The 18912-nt window shown below is 44.3% G+C and overlaps 1 protein-coding gene and 1 long non-coding RNA gene across 3 annotated transcripts in view; both read right to left on the reverse strand.

Annotated features, from left to right (window-relative positions):
• The window catches only part of LOC128399731 (uncharacterized), a 212623-nt gene that overhangs the window by 39634 nt on the left and 154077 nt on the right, over positions 1-18912 (reverse strand). The gene's annotated exons all lie outside the window — the stretch shown is intronic.
• The window catches only part of SPATS2L (spermatogenesis associated serine rich 2 like), a 70874-nt gene that overhangs the window by 25965 nt on the left and 25997 nt on the right, over positions 1-18912 (reverse strand). The window contains exons 1-4 of one of the 2 annotated variants that reach the window (XM_053361248.1): positions 9908-10213; positions 9572-9633; positions 7548-7656; positions 4339-4388 (exon numbers count right to left, since the gene is read on the reverse strand). In XM_053361248.1, coding sequence (XP_053217223.1) covers positions 4339-4388; positions 7548-7656; positions 9572-9633; positions 9908-9932 — 246 coding nt within the window. In that variant the 5' untranslated portion in view covers positions 9933-10213. Of the gene's footprint in view, positions 1-4338; positions 4389-7547; positions 7657-9571; positions 9634-9907; positions 10214-18912 lie in introns of those variants that run through there. The other variant, XM_053361256.1, reaches the window with a different exon arrangement.

Raw genomic sequence — 18912 nt, forward strand, 5'->3', positions numbered from 1 at the left:
ATTATTAAAAGGTAAAGGTAAAGGGACCCCTGCCCGTACGGGCCAGTCTTGCCAGACTCTAGGGTTGTGCGCTCATCTCACTCTATAGGCCGGGAGCCAGCGCTGTCCGCAGACACTTCCGGGTCACGTGGCCAGCGTGACAAGCTGCATCTGGCGAGCCAGCGCAGCACACGGAACGCCGTTTACCTTCCCACTAGAAAGCGGTCCCTATTTATCTACTTGCACCCAGGGGTGCTTTCGAACTGCTAGGTTGGCAGGCGCTGGGACTGAGCAGCGGGAGCGCACCCCGCCGCAGGGATTCGAACCGCCGACCTTTCAATCGGCAAGCCCTAGGTGCTGAGGCTTTTACCCACAGCGCCACCCGCGTCCCTCATTTAATTATTAGCTTTGGCTAAATTTAAACCCCCTGGTCTACTACCCTTAGAATTGCAAGATTGTCATGAGAGCGCTTGGACTAAAATTGTCAACCAAAAGATTTACTTTTCTGGTTTATCACCACAACAGTTATTACCAGGCTTCAGAAAGCAAATAATTTAATCTGACAGCGCCTATATCAGGCACCCCCAACCTTTGGCCCTCCAGATGTTTTGGACTACAATTCCCATCATCCCTGACCACTAGTCCTGTTAGCTAGGGATGATGGGAGTTGTAGACCAAAACATCTGGAGGGCCGCAGGTTGGGGATGCCTGGCCTATATGATATCGAGTGACAGAATAATTTGGCCACGCTAAGGAATATTTTCCCATGGTATGATTATTTTCCACCTAGTCATTTTGACACTTTGTCACCGTATTTGCAAAATTTGACAATTCCAAAATAGACATGCTTTCACTTCCACAATATTGAATATACTGCTTTCAACTGTATTTGAGGGTTGATTTCAAAAAATATTGCTGGAAAAACAGTTATGTCCATGTGGAGATGGCAGTATTGAGTCAGTGGCTCATGAGCTTCGGTCTTGCACTCTTTATAAAGGTTTGAGGAGTGAGGTTATTATTACCCCTCTGTTATTCTCCATGTTGGGTCGCTCAACCATTGCTACTGTGTCCTTCCTTTTAGCAGATCAAGATGATCAGGTGACAGCAAAAACTACAAAGTTTTTAGCACTGGCAATTAGAATAAGATCTATTATTTGATTATTGATGTAAACCTCAAAAATGTATTTTGTATAGTTAAGCTTTTACCTCTATCTTCAGTACATTTTATTTTATTTTATTGCTATTGCTAGTGGTTGATGCAAATAAAGATTCTTCTGCATATATATATATATATATATATATATATATATACTCTCTCTCTCTCTCTCTCTCTCTCTCTCTCTCTCTCTTTCTCTCAAATGCACCATAATATCTGGCTTCTTTCTGAGTTGCTATTCTGAACACAAATGTCTGCGCATTTAAACCACAGTAGCTCATAAGTACTGTATCAAGTATACATAAAAACGGGAATTTGAGGACAACTCATTCACAGCAAGAAAAGAAAAAAATACTGGCACCCAAAGAATTCCAGAACACATATTTCTTTTGGTGCCATCTGAAGATCACGTGGGATGGAAGTAGAACCCATGTTTCCTGTATTTTTTCAAAAGTATACACTCTCTTCTTTTTGGAGCAGCAATCAACATCCATAGCAACTGAATTTTGGACTCGGTTGGATGCTATATTCAGATGGGTTTTATTTCTTTCTGCCAAACACCTGCCATTTGGCACAGTCAGGATAATTCATAGGACAGTAATTTAAAGTGCTTTCCATAGCTGGAAATTATACATTATGTTTGCCCTGGCAGTAATTGCTTGTAGATTCCCTCTAATTCTTCCTTCTGTTTCACAGAAGAGATCTGTGAGCTGACACTAGCAGGAGTCTGGCATAATGTTGTTTCTGAAGAACAGAATTTAATTCTTTTTTTATGATTGGGGACCATTAGATAAATAAGTGCTATTGCCTCTCTGCACCACATTCAGTGCCTACATACTGTCAGAGTTACGTCCGTATCAATAAAAAAGACAAGCACTTCCTAGAACCTGCTGAATCCATTGCTTAACAGAGCTAAACAGACTTCACTTGAGAGTTCAATACCAATTTGTTTCCCATATCAGAAATCTTAGAAAGGGACACTCAAGTTGACATCCAGCTTGAAACACCCTGTGGAAATAGTTCTGAGTGCATCAGTAAGTATTGTAGCCATAGTGGGAGAAATTAGAGGCACACGATGTCACACCTTTGATTCCTTCCAGGAGTCAGTGAGCACTACAGTTGTACCTCGGGATGCGAACGGGATCTGTTCCAGAGCCCCGTTCACATCCCAAATGGAACATAAGACACGACGGTGCGTCTGCGCGTGCACGGATCGCGTTTTTCCGCTTCCGCGCATGCGCATGATGTCATTTTGAGCATCTGAGCAAGCAGCGAAACCCGGAAGTAACGCGCTCCATTACTTCCAGGTTGCCGCGGAGCACAACTCGAACGTGCTCAACCCAAAGCACATAGAACTCGAGGTATCACTGTATAGAAAAATGCACACTTTTACTGGACTGCTGTCAACTACTTTCCAGAGTTGTGAGGAAGCGGGGGGTGAAGACCCAATTTAGCACAGCACCCTTGTGGCCTCTTAGCATGCTTGCTTTGGGCAGGTGTATGTGCATATATATGGGACCTGGGTGGCGCTGTGGGTTAAACCACTGAGCCTAGGACTTGCCAATCAGAAGGTCGGAGGTTCGAATCCCCGCAATGGGGTGAGCTCCCATTGCTCTGTCCCGGCTCCTGCCAACCTAGCAGTTTGAAATCACGTCAAAGTGCAAGTAGATAAATAGGTACCGCTCCGGTGGGAAGGTAAACGGCGTTTCCGTGCGCTGCTCTGGTTTGCTAGAAGCGGCTTAGTCATGCTGGCCACATGACCTGGAAGCTGTATGCCGGCTCCCTTGGCCAATAAAGCGAGATGAGCGTCGCAACCCCAGAGTCGGTCACGACTGGACCTAATGGTCAGGGGTCCCTTCATCTTTACCTATGTACATATATATGTAAAGTCCTTCTCTTATACGGAGAACAAGCCCTTCTGGGTGTAGCTCAAACATTTGCAAGACCTTTTCCCTATTGTGGCCCTGACGCCAGGGGCGGCGCAGTGGGTACAGGCCGCCCCAGGTGTCACCACTGAGGGGGGTGACAAAATGCTGGGCGGCACTCACTACGGGGCCTGCAGCGCACCCAAGCCGCACGTCTCTCCTGGGAGTAACGAGGTGGCTTGGGTGCGCGCAGGCTCTGCGCTGCCCAAACGGTCTGCCCGCTGCCTCACCCCCAGCTGTAGGGCGGCTGAGTGGGAGGAGGCAGGCAGACTCCAGAGGCCCCGCAGTGCACCCCGCCCCTATGGGAGACTCGCCTGCCCTAGGTGCCCCACCCCAGGTGCCCGAGCGGCTTCCTCCCCCACTGCCTGACGCTACTCAAGAACTGTGTCCATGTAAGGTACTCAGCAGAGAGCAACACAGTGAAGACCAGAGCTTTCCCAGATAGGGGATTTTATTAAGAAGCTAAAGCAAACTGCAATTTTATAGGCTAGCTATCGGCGGCTGCCCCAGAAAAGGGGGTGGTAAAAGGGGAAGAGAAGCAGCAGCTAAACAATTCAAACGAGGACCAGAGTGCAGGAAAGGGTGTTACCCAAAAGTATATTTTCCTTAAGAGGGCAAGGTGGTGTGTGTGTGTTTATATGCTTTGCATCAGGAAAAGTGGGGGGGGGGGGAGAGAGAGAACCCTTTCCTCGGGGCTGCAGCCAGATCTGAATTAGGGAAGGCTGCTTATAGATAGATAGATAGATAGATAGATAGATAGATAGATAGATAGAGAGATGGAAGATACAATTCTGGATTTTCAAGGTCTCTTCTCTTTTTTGGTCCTAAACTGGTTGTCATCACTTGCATATCTTTACAGCTGAGTCCCACATATGTATTACCCTTGATGTAAAGGAGAACGTCCTTTTATCATTCAAGGGTCAGTTGCCAGAGCAACAGCTTGGTGCTGATTAGAATTGCTCATAGCATCTTGAAGAACAGTTTTGCGATCTCCATATGAATACCTTAATTATTCCGACAATTGTGTCAGAATAGCAAGCTCAACCTGCTGGTATAAAAACAGCAACAGCAAAGCGGGATTAAAAATGTCCAAAGCACCTATTTATTTTGAAGTCTTTTGAAAGCAGGCTTGCAACAAACAGTTCACAGTTGTTAAAAAGAAAGAAAAGTGTATTTGTGTGTTTGTGTGCGCGCAAAAGCCTTGGCAACAAATATGCTGTTGTGCTCCAGCGAACTACGATGATAAAATGGACTTAACTTTCACAGGAAACTCCTTACCTTCTTTTTCCCTGACATATTCCATTCTTTTAGAACTTGAAGTGCGCTGCCTAGAGGAGAGAGAGAGAGAGAGAGAGAGAGAGAGAGAGAGAGAGAGAGAGAGAAAGAGACTTCAGCAAGTCAACAATAACCCCCTTCCAGTCTGGTGACCATTTGCTCAATTTATTTTAATTTGTTTTGGTCAATGTGTCCCAAGAGTCAGTGAAAATGGTATTTCATTTCCTTTAGTTCCCTTGTCTTGAAACAAGAGAATGTTACCTGTTACCTGTCCCTGTCCCTTGCAGGCTGCTTTGAATAACGGCAGCTTAGCAACTCAGCTGAGCCTAGGACTTGCCGATCAGAAGGTCAGCGGTTCGAATCCCCATGACAGAGTGAGCTCCCGTTGCTCGGTACCTGCTCCTGCCAACCTAGCAGTTCCAAAGCACGTCAAAGTGCAAGCAGATAAATAGGGGGGAAGGTAAATGGCGTTTCCGTGTGCTGTTCTGGTTCGCCAGAAGCGGCTTAGTCATGCTGGCCACATGACCCAGAAGCTGTACGCCAGCTCAATAAATAAAGCAAGATGAGCGCCACAACCCCAGAGTCGGCCACGACTGGACCTAACGGTCAGGGGTTCTCTTTACCTTTAGACTTAAGCACCCAAGTGTAGAGGCTGTCATGTACCTTGCTCTAGGTATCTCTGCCTTCTGGTGAGATCAACAACCAAAAACAACAAGAACTTTCCTTAAAAGTGCATCTTTCCTATGGGGTCACCCTTCTACATAGTGGGTGGGTTTAGTCACCACAAACATTTCTGTTCGCCCAGCAGAACTATCTGCCCTCTCCTCCCCACGGCACACGGTTCAGGGTGTTCTCCTGACCCTCCACAGCAGATGTGGGGGAGGCCTAGGGGGCAGACAGCAGAGGGGAGACAAGGGAGAAAAGACACAGCACACTAGCAGGAGTCATTGCATCCGCTTCTACTAACAGTACCCAATAGCTGAATCCAGCCCCGTGTCCAATTGTTTCTCAACCTACACTTAGGTTACCAGACATCCCCGTTTCCCGGGGACAGTCGCTGGATTTACAAATCAGTCCCCATACAAAATCCATTGAAGCTGAAGTGTCCCCGGATTCATTGAAAAAAAATCTGGTAACTTTAACCTGCACTGGCTAGTCCTCAAGCTCACAATGCATAAATAATGAGTAATAGATAAAATGCAACATGGTGAAATCTCAGGAGCTAGAAAGGAATCCAGCTGCCAGGGAATGTGGAGTCAGTGCTCTATATACCGTATTTTTTGCTCTATAAGACTCACCTTTTCCCTCCTAAAAAGTAAGGGGAAATGTGTGTGCGTCTTATGGAGCGAATGCAGGCTGCACAGCTATCCCAGAAGCCAGAACAGCAAGAGGGATTGCTGCTTTCACTGCGCAGCGATCCCTCTTGCTGTTCTGGCTTCTGAGATTCAAAATATTTCTTTTCTTGTTTTCCTCCTCCAAAAACTAGGTGCGTCTTGTGGTCTGGTGCATCTTATAGAGTGAAAAATACGGTAGATGTTTGCGTTGGCTCATGGCAAGGGCAAACACAATCCTCTTTAAAACTAAAGGGGTAAATTATACAGTGCATGTATTGCATACTGTTAGTTAAAATAATAGCGTTACTGAGAACCATACCACACATATGGACCACCAAAGTCATTTTGCTCGCTTTAGAATAGCCTAAGGATTTGAATTAAGTCTTAAAAGCAAATTTAATGCTTGTTCTGGGCCTCCTGTGGTTTAACAGGATTTCCTTCTTCCGTGAGAAAACACAGTGTAAAGGGTTTGTTTTTGACAAATCAAAGGGGCAGGGATTTAAAATAAGGATAACTACCCATGTGAAACTTGCAGTAATGAAATGTTTCCTAAATTCATCTTTTCTACCAGACTTCGTCATTTGCCCAAGAATCTAAACTGGCTTGAGTATGTTTTTAACCATTTCGATTTGGTCCTTTAAGAAATAAAAGGTTTATATGCAAAGTTGAAAATGAACCTCAGTACGTTTTTCCGTGTTTGTTATCCATTGCTATCTCCCGCTAGGTAACATTTTCTGACATCTATTGAAAGGGAGGCAGTCAGCAAATAATACTTGGCATTGGAATCCGCATTCACACACACCCTCTCCAAATATGAACAAGACAAACTGCAGTCTGGAAGAGGAAGGTTTGCACAATTTTTAAAAGCAATCTTCCAGCATTCTACAAAGGCCAATTAAACCCAGATTTAAGTTTGTTTGGTTAGTTCATGGGCACCAAATGTGTTATGAAAAGGTATAAAAATGAGCAGATGTAGAAAGTGGAGGGTGGTCTATTTTTAGGACTGAAGTTGTTGAACTTTTTTTTATGATTTTACCCAGAAGTTCTTGAGCTTTTTTTAGGAGTTTACCCCAGGAGATAGACTGCCACAGGGGGCCGTATTAGGCCCCCAAAACAATCCTTGGGGCAATGTATGTCCTTAACGAGCACTGTGCATAGACCTTTAGCAGCTAATGCAGCCAATGGTCTCAGCTTCTTAACCATGTGAAGTTAAGGAGCAGATTCCTTTCCTCCTCTGGGAGTCGGTACCAACCTTAGCTGCAGTTAATGCCTCGTAAGGTTTCCATGGGGTGGGACGCGGGTGGATGCGGGTGGCGCTGTGGGTTAAACCACAGAGCCTAGGACTTGCCGATCAGAAGGTCGGTGGTTCGAATCCCCACGAGGGGGTGAGCTCCCGTTGCTCGGTCCCTGCTCCTGCCAACCTAGCAGTTTGAAAGCACATCAAAGTGCAAGTAGATAAATAGGTACCACTGGTCATGACTGGACCTAATGGTCAGGGGTCCCTTTACCTTTACCTTAAGGTTTCCCTGTGCCCAGGGTTTCCTACCACCTTAAGAACCTGCTGTCAAATCCTCATTTTCCAAAAGGAAACATGGACCCTGCATAAAGCATGCCTGGAACTCCTGGATCTCACAACGCTTGGAGATTGGGGTGATATGTGATGTTATCTACACAGGGATTTTTATACAGGGCACACATGCCCACACAGGTTGGCTAACTCTTGACTTTTTAGAACGGTCTCTCAGGTTGCTAAGAAAGACATCGTAATATCTTAGGAAATTCTGAGTGTTCACTTTTTAGCAGCATATACACCTGTGGACCTCGTTTTGGACAGTGTTACTTTTCACAGTGTCCGTGAAATAGAAAAAGGGTACAGACCATCCACAAAAGCTTGTACAGCTTTGTCGACGTTGTTATCAAACTGTTGTAGCACCAGCACTATTTCATTGTTGCTTTTGTTGGGTACAATTGATCGCACCGCATTGATCTGTAAGCAAGAGAGATGAACACAGGCATCTTAAAACACAGAAAAGGCAAGTAGGTACTTTTCACACAAATGCCCCACAATTTTGCAAAGGACTGTTTGTGCTATGTAGTCAGAGCGTCTTAACTACGCCATGTCAGTACAATTACATCCAAAACACGTAAAATAACAAAGGAAAACCATTCCCATTCCTTCCCACGCACTTCTGAAGATTCCCGGAATGCTGATCTAGGTTGCAGTATATTATTTCTTTAGCAACAACTTTCCCCAAATTGGTCCTGATATTTTCCATTTATTTGCATCCTGTAGACTGCTTGATAAGTCTTAACTGGTTTTCAGCCATTGGTACAGAAGCACAGATGTATGTATGAATATGTATGCATGTATGTATTTACACACACACACACACACACACTTTGCCAGCCTGGATATGCTCTTGACATTTAAGATGGTTGGAGCTGCACTTTAAAGCTGTACAATTTCAACAAAATGAGATGCACTACAAGCCCCGTTTCCCTGGCTAAATTCAGCTCCCCCACTGTGCTGGCTTTTATGCTTCTCCTAGCATGCTGCGTAGAATCATAGAATTGCAGAGTCGGAAGGGACCCCAAGGGTCATCTAGTCCAACCCCCTGCAATGCAGGAATCTCAACTAAATCATACACAGCAGATGGCGATCCAACCTCTGCTTTAAAAAAGCAAACCTTCAAGGAAGGAGACTGTTAAGTTGTGGGCGAACATAGCAGACGACACAGCAATTTCTCCAGAGCAGCTCTTGTAAGCTGGACAGAACTGCACAGCAAACAGCTCAGCCGGCCTGCTTTTATAGGCAGCCGGCTGTCAACATTGTAGCAACAACAACCCAGGGTTTCCCGCCTAAAATAACTGACGTGGACCTGAGTGAAAGCTATCTACAGTATCCCCCTGCTGGCCCAGGGTGAGAACTTCAATACATAACAGAGACCTTTTGTCCCCAGCTTGTCAATATCCTTCTTGAACGTGCTTTCGAACTGCTAGGTTGGCAGAGGCAGGAGCAGGGACCGAACAACAGGAGCTCACCCTGTCGCAGGGATTTGAACCGCCGACCTTCTGATCAGCAAGTCCTAGGCTCTGTGGTTTAACCCATAGCGCCACCCACGTCCCTGATGGGTGTTGCAGTCCCCCCCCCCAAATATGGAAGGTCATGTGCTTATCGACCGTCTCTTTATATTATTATTCTATAACACAGAATCAGTCATGATTCTGTTTACAAACAATATTAGATAGCTGTTTTAAGGCAACTAAATGCCATCAGTCAATAACCATAGTCTCAGCATATTCCCGCCCCCCCTTTACCCATGGCTAAGGCAAAAAGCCCTATATCATTATCATTGTGGTATTTAATGGAATGCATCAAGGCCCTCAGATAAATGATACGATTTTATCATTTGCATAATTTGATGGGGGAAAGTCAGCATTTATCAAGCTAGGCCAGGAAATGTCTAGAACTGCAGAGAGATTAAATGCTTTTCAGATATTTTCTTGCGCACAGAATTCTCATTTTTATGGGCAGGGTAATAATAAAATAATAATTATTATTAATAGCTTGATGAACTATTTTCTTTTGAATTTGGCACCTTCTTATTCCCTTAAAACTCCTTATTAAGAGATTTGGGCCAAAATAAAATAAAATGGGGAAATGGATACAGAGATAAGTAACCATAAGAAACAAGTCCAAATAAGCTTTACTGAGGCAGGAATGCCGAGTGGGGTCGCGACTTTCCAAATAGCCCAGTGGTGCCTGCCAAGAACCAGAGGAGTTGATTCAATATTTCATCTCCAGTGGGAAGGCACCTGTGGCCAGTATATTTTTTAAACATCTGAATGTTCTGGACCTTTATGCTGTGTATGTGGAGCAGTATGATAATTAGAGATCTTACCTTTTCCTTGATGTTTGCTTGTGAGCCAATTTCTGCCATCTCCAATTTGATATGGATAAGACCTGCAAGTTAATATAAATAAGTTAAATAAACAGTATTATTTTAGTAACTCAAATGCTTCCCTTGCTATGGAAACGCTTTGCTGCTATGTTCATTTTTTTAAAAAACGAACTACATTGACAAGAAAAATAAAGACATTTTATATGCACTTTCTTTATAATTTCTCATTTTAGAATATCTCAAGCATATATTTTTTTTCCCTCTTTAGGATATCTCAAACATGAAAATGCTTTCAAACCCTCAGGCTGCATATTAATGTCATCATCCTGCACTTACCTGGCAGTAAATTTAATCTGAACATAATGGGATAGATTCTGCTATGAAGTTTAAATCCTAGGAACGATCACAAAATTGCCAACTTTTTGTCAGCCCTTGGTTTTAACCGAACTTGATTGTCAGACGTTAGGGCAGAGGTGGGAAATCTCCAGCCCTCCAGATGATGCCACAGTAAAATTCCCATCAATCCTGGCAACTGGCCATGTTGGAAGGAGCTGATCGGAACTGGATCCCCACAATATCTGGAGAACCACTGATCTCCTTTCCCTGCAGTATAGTGAGAATACTCTGAATAAAGTTTACCTGCTAATTTCTGTGGATTTGAGCAGCTGTTAAGGACAAAAAAAGAGAGGCTAAATCATTGGTTTTCTTGGCGGAGGGGGGGGGGGAGGGGGCTTTCCTAGCAAGAAAAAGTGGTTTGCAAATCCTGAGGGAAGGGATCAGTACTTCACAACCAAACATGGGTGTAGCTGGGGGGGGGGGCAGGGAGGGATAGCTGCCCCCCTAAATCAATAAAAATACATAGCTAACTGAGGTTCTGCCCCCCTAAAAAAAGGCCTGCCTCCCAAATCCTGGTTACGCCCATGTAACTAAGGCACTTCTGTTGGGTGGGGGATAATTCCTCTGGCAGCCCTACCTGAAGTATCAAAATAATTTATAATAATAATTTTTTATTTATACCCCGCCCAGAAGGGTTTGTTTTCCGTACAGTGGTACCTCGGGTTACAGACACTTCAGGTTACAGACGCTTCAGGTTACAGACTCCGCTAACCCAGAAATAGTACCTCAGGTTAAGAACTTTGCTTCAGGATGAGAACAGAAATTGTGCGGCGGCAGCGGGAGGCCCCATTAGCTAAAGTGGTACCTCAGGTTAAGAACAGTTTCAGGTTAAGAACGGACCTCCGGAACGAATTAAGTTCTTAACCAGAGGTACCACTGTATAAGTGTAAGCAGCCAAGGTAGTTTGGTGGATTTCTTAGAGATGAGTGAAAGGACAGTGACCTGTGGTTGTTTCCCATTAAATACAGTGGTACCTCGGGTTAAATACACTTCAGGTTACATACACTTCAGGTTACAGAATCCCCTAACCCAGAATAGTGCTTCAGGTTAAGAACTTTGCTTCAGGATGAGAACTGAAATCGTCCTCCGGCGGCGCAGTGGCAGCAAGAGGCCCCACTGGCTAAAGTGGTGCTTCAGGTTAAGAACAGTTTCAGGTTAAGTACGGACCTCCGGAATGAATTAAGTACTTAACCCGAGATACCACTGTAGTCATATAGTATGACTTCCTGTCACAAAAGTCCAGCAAATCCTTAATTGGGATACTAAGGCACAGCAGAATCGGGACCTTAAAAATGAGACCCACCGAACCGACAGCAATAGTGGAGATAGAAGGACCTTTTAAGCTAAAGATTCTTCTTCTGAGAATGAGCAAGAGAGAGGACGGTCTCTACCATTCCAGTGAATTCAAGCCCTGAATACTAAATGGACTGAACACAGGGTATGTATAGAAAGCCTGCTAGGGAAAGCTTTTCAAGTCTGAATGTCAGCTTTAATATTATGCCTCTTTCTTTAGCAGCATCTCATTCACATTTCTGATACTGAAATGTCATTGCATGATCAGTCTTGTAAAAAGAAAAGAGAGAGAGAGAGGAGAACTGGAGGGGAGAGAGATTAAATAAAAGAAATAAAGGATCTCTTATTTAAAGAAGGTCTCACCTTCTGAAACTGGTTTCCAAGCGCATGTTTCTTGAGATAGTAAAATGCTTCTCTATTTATTCCTTACATAGCAAGGGACAGGAGGGCAGCCTCTGTTCTCATTCAAACTACACACCCTTTCCTTGCAAAACTGAGCAAGTTAAATATAACAGCCGTACACTGGGGGGAAAGCAACAGAAAGCCTTTCCATTTTGCTGGAGCTTTTCTCCCATATGGAAAGTAGCTGTGACTTTCTCATGAAAGGAGAACAAAGAGACATTCAATGAACTAAGAGGTGCCAAATTCTATAACGGAAAGCAACAACCCTGACACACTGTATTGGAATTTAGAGGCTCAAAAAAGGCATTTTCAAATTTTATTTTTAAGGAAGATGTATTTATGGCTGTCTTTTCTATTTAAAGATGGAAGTGTTCACAATTCTACTTTTGCATGGCTTGTAGAACTCATTGCAAATTTTGATGAGATATGGAACTTTGAGAAATCTTGCATTAGCCTCTCAGCTAGGGCTACTTGTATTTCAAAAAGCAAATAAAGTTTTTGAGCTATTTTTTTTAAAAGGAAATTTGCCCCCCAAAATCAACACTTCCAGTATGGGCTGCCAGGTTTTCCTGGACATTTCAACCGATTATAAAATTTTTTCGACTGGACACAAATATGATCTGAGCATTTTCCCCCCAAGATAGCATGAGGACATTCTTTTCTTACTTCCATGTGAGCAGTGTTAGCATGCTGCAGCAAAACCAAAACAACTGTTGCTTCTGATGCAGTGGGGTGCTACTAAGACAGTGATGGTCAAACGTGGCCCTCCGGCTGTTTTGGGACTACAATTCCCATCATCCCTTACCACTGGTCCTGTTAGCCAGGGATGGTGGGAGTTGTAGTCCCAAAACAGCTGGAGGGCCATGTTTGGCCATCACTGTACTAAGAGGTGACCATAGAAACATAAGCAGAGATTGGACGCTGGATCAGGTCAAAGGCCCATCTAGTGCAGCACTTTGCTCTTACAGTGACCAACCTATGCTGCCTTATGGGGAGCCTGTAAGCAGAACCCCAGCATGACATCACTCTCCCCACCTACGGCCCCAGGTGCACGGGTGGCACTGTGGGTTAAACCGCAGAGCCTAGGACTTGCTGATCAGAAGGTCAGCGGTTCAAATCCCTGCGACAGGGTGAGCTCCCGTTGCTCGGTCCCTGCTCCTGCCAACCTAGCAGTTTGAAAGCACATCAAAGTGCAAGTAGATAAATAGGTACCACTCTGGCGGGAAGGTAAACGGTGTTTCCGTGCACTGCTCTGGTTCACGAGAAGCAGCTTAGTCATGCTGGCCACATGACCCGGAAGCTGTACGCCAGCTCCCTCGGCCAATAAAGCGAGATGAGCACCGCAACCCCAGAGTCGGCCACGACTGGACCTAATGGTCAGGGGTCCCTATACCTTTACCTTTACCGCCTTTGACAGTGGATGTAGAGCAGTGGAGGTAAAAACATAGCCTCTGTGTCTAGAAGCGATTGGCATCCTTATCCTGCAATAATTTGTCTAATCCTCTTCTGAAGCCATCCAAGTTGGGTGGTTGCCACTTGTGGGAGTTAATTATATAATATGTGCTGTGTAAAAGAAGTACTTTCTTTTGTCTCTCCTGAATCTTCCAACGTTCAACTTCATTGAATGTATGGGGGGGGGGTGAGGTCCTACCTAACAACTTTCACCACACCATGCATAATTATACACCCACATCACATCTAAAGAGATCCAAATGTTTCAACCACTGAGCCTCTTGGGCTTGTCGACTAGAAGGTCGGTGGTTCGAATCCCCGCAACAAGGTAAGCTCCCATTGCTCTGTCCCAGCTCCTGCCAACCTAGCAGTTTGGAAGCACGTCAAAGTTCAAGTAGATAAATAGGTACCACTCTGGCGGGAAGGTAAACGGCGTTTCCATGCGCTGCTCTGGTTTCGCCAGAAGCGGCTTAGTCATGCTGGCCACATGACCTGGAAAAACTGTCTGCGGACAAATGCCGGCTCCCTTGGCCTGTAAAGCGAGATGAGTGCCGCAACTCCAGAGTTGTCCGCGACTGGATTTAACTGTCAGGAGTCCCTTTACCCCCCCCCCAAATCCTTTGATCTGCCACATACTTTAGAATTCTTTATGCTTTTAGTTACAAGTCTCTTGGTTGTTGTTGTTGTTTTGGTCTTTTCTGTTACGAAAAAGGAGCAATGCAGAAGCAAGCACCAGGTGGCTGGAATGGTAAACAGAATGTGGGTGTTATTGGATTGTACCGTGGGAACCAGGGACTGTTTGTAAAGTGCTCTGAGAGCCGGATGTTACCTCAGAGCAGCACATGACCCTGTACTGGAAGTACATGGGTGGAGTTTATTCTCTCTCTGCAGTGGGAATCAGAGTGTGCAGACATGTTTCTCTGTACTGGTGAAAGACAGGAATAAAGACATGTAAATATATTTCTGTCTGTCTCTTTCCCCCTCCCTGGGGGAGGAGTGGTGTGTTCTTTTCACGTTTGAAAAGGATCGCCGAAGAGACCTCCTTTGATCTTGCCGGCAGACGCTGGCAGGGGAGGTCAAGGATTCAAGCCGGGCACCTGGAGGGTGGCCAAATTCCTAAGAGCTGGAGGCTCTGCTTGCTTGAATTACGACATTTTCCTGTTGTACAGTGGTACCTCAGGTTACATACGCTTCAGGTTACATACGCTTCAGGTTACATACGCTTCAGGTTACAGACTCCGCTAACTCAGAAATAGTGCTTCAGGTTAAGAACTTTGCTTCAGGATAAGAACAGAAATCGTGCTCCGGCGGCATGGCAGCAGCAGGAGGCCCCATTAACTAAAGTGGTGCTTCAGGTTAAGAACAGTTTCAGGTTAAGAACTGACCTCCAGAACGAATTAAGTACTTAACCCGAGGTACCACTGTATATACATTTGAGCTCTGTAAAGAAATGTTACAATTGACTGTGGCCATTTCATAGCTGTTTGGCCCCCCAGATCACCATTCCCGCCTTATGCAATATCCTTTGTCATGCAAAGGACAACTGCGTAAAAACTTCTAATTGTTTTTCCACAATACAAACCATTGTGTTTATTTTTGCATTAATGTGTTTAATTTGAGAACCACCTTGAAAAATACTTTTATTAGGAGAGAGGTTTTCTTAAACCGACCAATAAAATAGTCTTTTCATTTGTGACAGGATATTTCACTCTGCATATGTAATATCCTTGCTTGTTCAAACAGAAAATCACTAAATACCCAGCCAAATCCTAAAAACAAAGAACTAAGCTTTGTACTACTTTACATAGCCATGTTTAAAAGACTTTTCAGCTCAGATCACAGGTAATTGTCATTTACAATTTCTGGATTTTCAGTTTTCAAATTGCTAAATGAGAGCCTTTGCCCACAATGCAACCTGCTTTTAATCATGTACGTGTAAATGGATTTGGAAATTTGCCACGCAATAGCTTTGCTTAAGCCTGTCAAACAGCATTTGCAAGGAAAAACATCTCTGCAAAGCACCATGGGTGATCTCCTTTTATGGCATAATCAACATTTGTCAGGCTTATTTAACAGTTGAAGGAACCGAATATGTTGGCAAACATGCCAGACAAGCAAAAGCTGTATGCGACTTAAGACAATTAGGACCGTGAGCTTGGGCATATGTTCCATGGATCTTAACGTCCTAATGTTAGAAGGAAAATTGTAAAATATGCAATTCAATTCTAAAAACATATAGAATGTTCAACAGGGCTTACTCCCGAGTAAATCTATATGGGATTGCAGCCTTAATTGCAAATAGGGTTTCGCAAGATAAAAACGTACGTGATAGAAATGAATTTCACATTCTGGGTTGTAGTTCCAAGGTTCTAGACTAAACATGCTGAAAATCATGCTTTTTGCTGATGGCGGGTGTTATGTACTGAAGTTCTCACCCTGGGCCAGCAGGGCGATACTGTAGATAGTTATGCAAATGAAGGATCGAAAGTGACGTTCAGTGATTGGATAGTTTTAGAAAGTTGTTACAGTAACGTGGTACTGGAGCTCTATATAAGCAGGCTGACTGAGCCCTTCAGCTCAGTTCTGTCCTGGCCTGTGAATAAACAAGAGCTGTTTGAAGAATCGCTGTGTCGTCTGATATGTTCACCCACAACTTAACAGCGGGTGTAGCAAAGCAGCTCATCTATAGATATGAACACACACACACACACACACTCTCTCTCATTAGCAATTGGGTTCACAGTGATCGTCTTAAACTTGAAGTGGCTCTCTGACTCCAAATCTGACACTGAAACCTCAACACCACACTGATTGGGGTGGGAGACTTACTCCTTGCCAGATGGCCAATCATTTGCAGTTATCCAGTGAAATGCTTTCCATCAGATGTCCTTCCACAGACACAAACATCTCTTCCCTCCACCGGAAAATCCTGGCCATGAGATTTGTACTCTCCTGTTTAAATACTGTTTATTGATGACATTCATAGATTTGCATGGCTGAAAGACAAATGAGTTCACTGATCAACACCACATGGCCAACTGTATTATATTCTTGTAATTTTGAGTACAGCGGACAGCAAGGAGACAATAGGGCAGGACTGAAGAGGAGGTTCAGCACCTTTTAGCAGGAAGGGAGCATTTAGCTGTTCTAATTAAATGGCTAAGGTGATTTGTGTGCAGGAACATGAATAGAACTCCATCACAATCTGGATATAATTGCAGCAGCGGAAAACATTATTAGCAATTCAAATGCAGCATATGCACTTAAAAAATATGTCGTTTTACAAAATCACATGTATCAAAAGGGTTATTTTAAGAGTGCTTATGTTGCACAGAGGGCAGAGCTGCAAGATTACAGCAACTGCATTTTTAATTATTACATTATGGTCCTGGTCGTGGTTTTGTACTTTGCATTAGAGCTCCAGTTTTGATCTTTTGTGACCCACCCTTAACACAGAAAGAAAGGGCATTCCTTTCAACCTGCTTAGTCAAGAGAATTTAAAATGGACTTTAAAAACCCCAGCAAGATCCAGCATTGTCCTAACAGATGGAAAGGAACTCATCCTTCCTCTACACCCACTGTGACGCCTCCTCATCTGCTCTGAAGGCTCCGCTGATCCTCCAGAGCAGATTTTGGGGGCACACAGGGGACTGCAGGGGGGGAGCAGAGGATGTCCTTTTGTGTAAGCAAGCTGTCAGAGTTGGCATGTTGGCACCATGTTTTTAAAGCAACCAAAATACTTGGGGCGCTAAGTACCACCGGAAGAACGAAATACTTGATTTCACTTTTGGAAAATGTTTTTGTGTGCGCGCGTAAACTAAAGTGCAGAGGGACGCGGGTGGTGCTGTGGGTTAAACCACAGAGCCTAGGACTTGCCGGTCAGAAGGTCGGCAGTTTGAATCCCCGCGACAGGGTGAGCTCCCGTTGCTCGGTCCCTGCTCCTGCCAACCTAGCAGTTTGAAAGCACATCAGAGTGCAAGTAGATAAATAGGTACTGCTCCGGCGGGAAGGTAAACGGTGTTTCCGTGCGCAGCTCTGGTTTTGCCAGAAGCGGCTTAAGTCATGCTGGCCACATGAGCCGGAAGCTCTCTGCAGACAAACGCCAGCTCCCTTGGCCAATAAAGCGAGATGAGCGCCACAACCCCAGAATCAATCATGACTGGACCTAATGGTCAGGGGTCCCTTTACCTTTTTTAAACTAAAGTGCATTTTAAAAAATAAAATAAAATGTTATCCCAGTAAACTTTCTTAGAACACCTAGCCTCTTGAACACTAAAAGTACTTTGGCCTAGACAGATCTTTTCAAGTATCATCATTTCTCATTTCATTAGTTAATGTTGTTAGAGCGTTCACACGATGATGGAGAAAGGCTGCCTCCAAATGAAAACTGCGAGGCAAGATTTCTTACATAGGTTTCATATTACCAGCTTTCCTTCCAGCACATATCACAGGTGAATTTTGAATGCTCTCCGAGAATGCTGTATGCAAACCTGGAAATCAATATTGTCAAGTCCGAAAATGTTCCTTTGGGAAGCGTGAGACATTATGCTAAGTGGCCCATCAAAAAGTTGCCATTTAGGGGTCAGTGGTAATGGATCAAACTCATAGGATAATGTCCAATGATAATCATAGTCTGAGTCAATCCACTGAAATCAATGGACTTTAGTTCATTGGTTTTCCTGGATCTACTCCAAGTACAAATTACTGGGTATCTTCCACAGAGTATCTGTGATAGAATGCATTCCAAGAGGGTTTAGCTTGTTTTTCTAAAGAAGGGCAGAAAGGCTATTTTGCTCTCAAGATCTGTCTGGTAAACGCTGTGGTCAGTGTTCGAAACTACCATTGTTCTAGGTGCATCTTGTGACAGTGGATTTCATTGGCGTGAGCAGTTTCTGAGCTCCAGGCGCAGTACTGCGCCTAAGATTTCAGTTTAAAATAGCAGAGTGGAAGGAAGGGAGGACCTTTTTCTGCCTCCCCACTTCCAGCTACTCTCTGAAGACTGGAGAAGAGACCCTCTTCAAGAATATTAGGGTGTGGGCAGGGAAAGGGCTAGACCATGTGAAAAATGAACATAATATTTCAACTGCAGTTCATTCATTTTCAGCTTTGTATTGTTATTAAAAATGTGTGCCTAGACATTCCGTTGTTGCACAAATAACCTAAGTTTAAGGCGCCATTTAGCTCCGTATCTCAGTTTCTAACACTGGCTGGGGTGTGGAACTATGAGAGAATAGGTCAGTTTACACCTGATTAAAAATTATTAATTTATTTTCTTTCTTTCTTTTTTGTTTGTTTGTTTGTTTAGAACATAGTTGTCAGGGAACTGCCATCGGAAGAACAGGAGGTGAAAGGGCTCACAGAGGTTGGGAGAGACTTATCAGCTGAGGAGGGAACCAGCAGGGGGAGAGAAGGAGCTCCAAGGGAAAGTGAGTCGGAGGGATGGCTCAGAGACACTTCCAGCGAAAACAGTGGGGAGGTTTCATGACCTCCCATAGGGACACCCACTCCTCGCCGGAAACTGTCACGCCGAGAGTCCAGAAGGCGCGTTTCCGTTAAGGAGTTTTTATGCTGGAAGAAATTCCGTAAACGCCCACTGTCGGATTCTACCAGCGACTGACGGAGCCATGCCTAAGGAGCTCCGTTACAGACAGAGGTTTGTGGACTTAGCCAAACTCTGAGGGACTAGGAATTTCACGCACAAGCAGCTCATCATCCCATCACAATAGTTATCTCTGTTAGCTGAAGAAGCGTGCATGCACACGAAAGCTCATACCAATAACAAACTTAGTTGGTCTCTA

Source organism: Podarcis raffonei, chromosome 1 (assembly GCF_027172205.1).
Source record: "Podarcis raffonei isolate rPodRaf1 chromosome 1, rPodRaf1.pri, whole genome shotgun sequence".
In the NCBI taxonomy this organism is placed as follows: Eukaryota; Metazoa; Chordata; class Lepidosauria; order Squamata; family Lacertidae; genus Podarcis; species Podarcis raffonei.